The sequence below is a fragment of the Pongo pygmaeus genome, chromosome 9 (genome assembly GCF_028885625.2).
Source record: "Pongo pygmaeus isolate AG05252 chromosome 9, NHGRI_mPonPyg2-v2.0_pri, whole genome shotgun sequence".
Taxonomy (NCBI): Eukaryota; Metazoa; Chordata; class Mammalia; order Primates; family Hominidae; genus Pongo; species Pongo pygmaeus.
In genome coordinates this window covers 7,080,243-7,085,919 of record NC_072382.2, presented here as the reverse complement: position 1 = coordinate 7,085,919, position 5,677 = coordinate 7,080,243, and the positions used below count along the sequence as shown (strand labels likewise).

Here is a 5,677-nt window from a genome sequence, read left to right as displayed (position 1 = left end):
AGTGAGCCGCCGAGATCGCGCCACTGCACTCCAGCCTGGGCCACAGCGTGAGCCTACGTAATAAAATAAAGTAAATAAAATAAAATAATAAAATAAAATAACACAACAACAAAAAAAAGCCATTTCCTCTCCTCTAAGCGGCCTCCACCCCTCTCCCCTGCCCTGCGAAGCGGGTGTGCAAGCTCCGGGATCGCAGCGGTCTTAGGGAATTTCCCCCCGCGATGTCCCGGCGCGCCAGTAGCTGTGCACACTTCGCTGCGGTCCTCTTCCTGCTGTCGGTTTACTCCCTAGGCCCCGCTGGGGACCTGGGGAAGAGGGAAAGGCTTCCCCGGCCAGCTGCGCGGCGACTCCGGGGGCTCCAGGGCGCCCCTCTGCGGCCGACGCCCGGGGTGCAGCGGCCGCCGGGGCTGGGGCCGGCGGGAGCCCGCGGGACCCTCCAGAAGAGCGGCCGGCGCCGTGACTCAGCACTGGGGCGGGGCGGAGTGGGGTGGGACCACCCTTATAAGGCTCGGAGGCCGCGAGGCCTGCGCTGGAGTTTCGCCGTCGCAGTCTGCGCCACCAGTGAGTCCGCGCGTCTCGCGTCCCCGGGGATGCGGCTCAGAGCTCCCAGCATGGGGCCAACCCGCAGCATCAGGCCCGGGCTCCCGGCAGGGCCCCTCGCCCACATCGAGACCCGGGACGGGGTCCCAGGGGACCCAGGACGTCCGCAGTGCCGTTAGCGGCTCTCAGGGGGCCCGGAGCGCCTCGGGCAGGGATGGGACTCCGGGGGCGGGGAGGGGGGCAGGCTGCGCGCACCGCGCCTTGGCATCCTCCCCCAGGCTCCAGCAAACTTTTCTTTGTTCGCTGCAGTGCCGCCCTACACCGTGGTCTATTTCCCAGTTCGAGGTAGGAGCATGTGTCTGGCAGGGAAGGGAGGCAGGGGCTGGGGCTGCAGCCCACAGCCCCTCGCCAGCCCGGCGAGATCCGAACCCCCTTATCCCTCCGTCGTGTGGCTTTTACCCCGGGCCTCCTTCCTGTTCCCCGCCTCTCCCGCCATGCCTGCTCCCCGCCCCAGTGTTGTGTTAAGTCTTCGGAGGAAGCTCTGTTTCCCTGTTCCCTCCCTGCACTCCTGACCCCTCCCCGGGTTGCTGCGAGGCGGAGTCGGCCCGGTCCCCACATCTCGTACTTCTCCCTCCCCGCAGGCCGCTGCGCGGCCCTGCGCATACTGCTGGCAGACCAGGGCCAGAGCTGGAAGGAGGAGGTGGTGTCCATGGAGACGTGGCAGGAGGGCTCACTCAAAGCCTCCTGCGTAAGTGACCATGCCCGGGCAAGGGGAGGGGGTGCTGGGCCTTAGGGGGCTGTGACTAGGATCGGGGGACGCCCAAGCTCAGTGCCCCTCCCTGAGCCATGCCTCCCCCAACAGCTATACGGGCAGCTCCCCAAGTTCCAGGACGGAGACCTCACCCTGTACCAGTCCAATACCATCCTGCGTCACCTGGGCCGCACCCTTGGTGAGTCTTGAACCTCCAAGTCCAGGGCAGGGATGGGCAAGCCTCTGCCCCCGGAGCCCTTTTATTTAAATCAGCTGCCCCGCAGCCCTCTGGAGTGGAGGAAACTGAGACCCACTGAGGTTATGTAGCTTGCCCAAGGTCAAGCCTGGGTGCCTGCAATCCTTGCCCTGTGCCAGGCTGCCTCTCAGGTGTCAGGTGAGCTCTGAGCACCTGCTGTGTGGCAGTCTCTCATCCTTCCACGCACATCCTCTTCCCCTCCTCCCAGTCTGGGGCTCACAGACAGCCCCCTGGTTGGCCCATCCCCAGTGATTGTGTGTTGATCAGGCGCCCAGTCACGCGGCCTGCTCCCCCCCACCCAACCCCAGGGCTCTATGGGAAGGACCAGCGGGAGGCAGCCCTGGTGGACATGGTGAATGACGGCGTGGAGGACCTCCGCTGCAAATACCTCTCCCTCATCTACACCAACTATGTGAGCATCTGCACCAGGGTTGGGCACTGGGGACCGAACAAAGAAAGGAGCTTCTTGTGCCCTCACCCCCCCACCCCTCAGGTGGCTCGGGCTGACCCCTCCTTGGGTCAGGGTGCAGGGGCTGGGTCAGCTCTGGGCCAGGGGCCCAGGGGCCTGGGACAAGACACAACCTGCACCCTTATTGCCTGGGACATCAACCAGCCAAGTAACGGGTCATGGGGGAGACTGCAAGGACAGAGACCTCTAGCAACTGGTGGTTTCTGATCTCCTGGGGTGGCGAGGGCTTCCTGGAGTTGCCAGAGGTGGAGGAGGATTTGTCACCAGTTTCTGGATGGAGGTGCTGGCACTTTTAGCTGAGGAAAGTATGCAGACACAGAGCACATTTGGGGACCTGGGACCAGTTTAGCAGAGGCAGCGTGTGTGTGTGCGCGCGTGTGTGTGCACGTGTGTGCGTGTGTGTGTACACGTGTGTGCGTGTGTATGTACGCTTGCATGTGTGTCAGGGGTGGGTAAGGAGATAGAGATGGGCGGGCAGTAGGCCCAGGTCCCGAAGGCCTTGAACCCACTGGTTTGGAGTCTCCTAAGGGCAATGGGGGCCATTGAGAAGTCTGAACAGGGCTGTGTCTGAATGTGAGGTCTAGAAGGATCCTCCGGAGAAGCCAGCTCTAAAGCTTTTGCAATCATCTGGTGAGAGATCCCAGCAAGGATGGACAGGCAGAATGGAATAGAGATGAATTGGCAGCTGAAGTGGACAGGATTTGGTACTAGCCTGGTTGTGGGGAGCAAGCAGAGCAGAATCTGGGACTCTGGTGTCTGGCCTGGGGCAGACAGAAGGGGGTGTCTCAGGGGCTGGGAGGGATGAGAGTAGGAGGATGATACATGGTGGTGTCTGGCAGGAGGCGGGCAAGGATGACTATGTGAAGGCATTGCCCGGGCAACTGAAGCCTTTTGAGACCCTGCTGTCCCAGAACCAGGGAGGCAAGACCTTCATTGTGGGAGACCAGGTGAGCATCTGGCCCCATCCTGTTCCTTCCTCGCCACCCTCTGCTTCCACATGGACACAGGTGTGAGCCATTTGTTTAGCAAAGCAGGGCAGACCTATGGGATGGGCTTAGGCCCTCTGCCCGCAATTCCCCTAGCCTGCTTCCGCCAGCTGAGTCCCTGGCCCCCCTGCCCTGCAGATCTCCTTCGCTGACTACAACCTGCTGGATTTGCTGCTGATCCATGAGGTCCTGGCCCCTGGCTGCCTGGATGCGTTCCCCCTGCTCTCAGCGTATGTGGCACGCCTCAGCGCCCGGCCCAAGCTCAAGGCCTTCCTGGCCTCCCCTGAGCACGTGAACCTCCCCATCAATGGCAACGGGAAACAGTGAGGGTTGGGGGGACTCTGAGCGGGAGGCAGGGGCTGTTTGCCTTCCTTTCCCCAGGACCAATAAAATTTCTAAGAGAGCTGCTATGAGCACTGTGTTTCCTGGGAAGGGGCTTAGGGGTTCTCAGCTCTCAGCTTCGAGGTCGGCGGGAGAGCAGAGCAGAGGACTAGAAAACGGCTCCTCTAGCACAGTCGATGGATTCCTGGAGCCCTCAGCCTGGCTGTGTTTACTGAACCTCACAAACTGGAAGAGGAAGAAAAAAAAGAGAGAGAGAAACAAAGAGAAATAACCATGGTCACTGTCCTGGAGCACCACACAGTGTATAGAGAAGGAGAAAAGTCTCTTAGAAACATGCTTTCTAGGCACAGCAGGCGCCTGTCAGATGGACAGACTGCAGGACGGAGGGAAATGAGGGATTCTGGGAAGGAGGGATGTGAGGAGTTCCCTGTCCTGGGAGATTAGCTGAGTAGCTCCGAGTAGCTCAGGTTGGTGGGAGGGTCATTCTGCTTGGTTGGGGGCTCTCCTGGCTTCCTGCTGACTTGTGAGTTTTGGTGCATCCTAGGCAAGCAATGACACTACTGTATTAGGATTCTCCAGAGAAGCTAAGCCAGTACACTCAGATACTAATACAGTATCTGTATTAGTACTGTAGGGCAGGCAAAATTTTCTCTCTGTCCTTTTAGGGTTTTTTGGCTGGGCCTGAGAACTAAAGACATGAGCAAGAGAAAAGCATTCAAATTTATCTAGGCTGGGCATGGTAGCTCATGCCTGTAATCCCAGCACTTTGGGAGACTGAGGCAGGTGAATCACTTGAGGTCAGGAGTTCAAGACCAGCCTGACCAACATGGTGAAACCCCATCTCTACTAAAAATACAAAAAGTAGCCAGGCATGGTGGCGGGTACCTGTAGTCCCAGCTACTTGGGAGGCTGAGGCAGGAGAATCGCTCTCTCTCTCTCCTGCCACCTTGTAAAGATGTGCCTGCTTCCCCTTCACCTTCCACCCTGATTGTAAGTTTCCTGAGGCTTCCCAGTCATGCTTCCTGTTAAGCCTGCAAAGCTGTGAGTCAGTTAAACCTCTTTTCTTCATAAATTACTCAGTCTCTGATAGTTCTTTATAGCAGTGTGAGAATGGACTAATACACCGTTTTGTTTTGTTTTTGAGATGGAGTCTCACTCTGGTGCCTAGGCTGGAGTACAGTGGTGTAATCTCTGCTCACTGTAACCTCTGCCTCTCAGGCTCAAGCAATTCTCCTGCCTCAGCCTCCTGAGTAGCTGGGATTACAGGTGCCCATGACCATTCCCGGCTAATTTTTGTATTTTTAGTAGAGATGGGCTTTCATCATGTTGGCCAGGCTGGTTTCAGACTTTTAACCTCAGGTGATCCACTCGCCTTGGGCTCCCAAAGTGCTGGGATTACAGGCGTGAGCCACCACACCCAGCCTAATACACTATATTAATCAGAAACTGCCAACTAACCTCTAACTTGGGACTTTTCACTCTAACCAGTCAAAATTGTTTTGTCTGGCTTCCGCAAATACATGATTAAGTTTCACTTCCCCTCTAATAGAAGCACTAGCTGCTTTGGTCTGGTGCTATCTTAATTCATGTGTCACTGAATGCTCAAATAAACTGTTTAAAATGTAAATGGGCTTAAGTTTATCTTTTAGCAGATCTGATGTTAGAAGTGGGATCCTTCAGAAGGACATCAGAAGGATCTGAAGGATTTCTCCCCATCCCGGGCCCAACGATGGCCTCCAGGAGCAATGAGCAAACAGGTGTAGGCATTTCACTGAACCCCCTGCATGCTGCTTCCCACAGCATATTTGAAGGTCATCACTGGTAAGTCCCACTCAGATACTGTATTAGTCCCTTCTCACACTGCTATAAAGAACTACCTGAGACTGGGTAATTTATAAAGAAAAGAGGCTAAGCCAGGTGTGGTGGCTCATACCTGTAATCCCAACACTTTGGTTTTTTTTTTGGTTGTTGTTGTTGTTTGAATCAGAGTCTCACTCTGTCGCCCAGGCTGGAGTGCAGTGGCACGATCTCAGCTCACTGCAACCTCCACTTTCTGGGTTCAAGTGATTCTCCTGCCTCTGCCTCCCAAGTAGCTAGGATTACAGGCACATGCCCCCACGCCTGGCTAATTTTTGTATTTTTAGTAGAGACAGGGTTTCACCATGTTGGCCTGGCTGGTGTCAAAACTCCTGATCTCAGGTGATCCACTTGCCTCAGCCTCTCAAAGTGCTGGGATTACAGGCATAAGCCACTGCACCCGGCCAATCCCAGCACTTCGGGAGGCCGAGGCGAGCAGATCACTTGAGGTCAGGAGTTGGAGACCGGCCTGGCCA

General features: G+C 56.8%; 1 protein-coding gene across 1 annotated transcript; it reads left to right on the top strand.

Annotated features, from left to right (window-relative positions):
• Positions 1–206: 206 nt before the first annotated feature.
• On the top strand, positions 207–3,405 carry GSTP1 (glutathione S-transferase pi 1). The gene is made up of 7 exons (XM_054440219.2): positions 207–561; positions 850–885; positions 1,182–1,288; positions 1,403–1,490; positions 1,856–1,959; positions 2,856–2,963; positions 3,141–3,405. The coding sequence occupies exons 1-7, from the start codon at positions 222–224 to the stop codon at positions 3,327–3,329; spliced, it is 972 nt and encodes a 323-aa protein (XP_054296194.1). The 5' UTR covers positions 207–221; the 3' UTR covers positions 3,330–3,405.
• The last annotated feature ends 2,272 nt before the right edge of the window (positions 3,406–5,677 follow it).

Bases quoted from the DNA above. Each gene is read 5' to 3' on its own strand.
- GSTP1 (XM_054440219.2), top strand. From the start codon at position 222: ATGTCCCGGCGCGCCAGTAGCTGTGCACACTTCGCTGCGGTCCTCTTC. The intron at 886-1,181 runs GTAGGAGCATGT...CCCTCCCCGCAG, and splicing joins GGTCTATTTCCCAGTTCGAG to GCCGCTGCGCGGCCCTGCGC. The intron at 1,960-2,855 runs GTGAGCATCTGC...GGTGTCTGGCAG, and splicing joins CCCTCATCTACACCAACTAT to GAGGCGGGCAAGGATGACTA.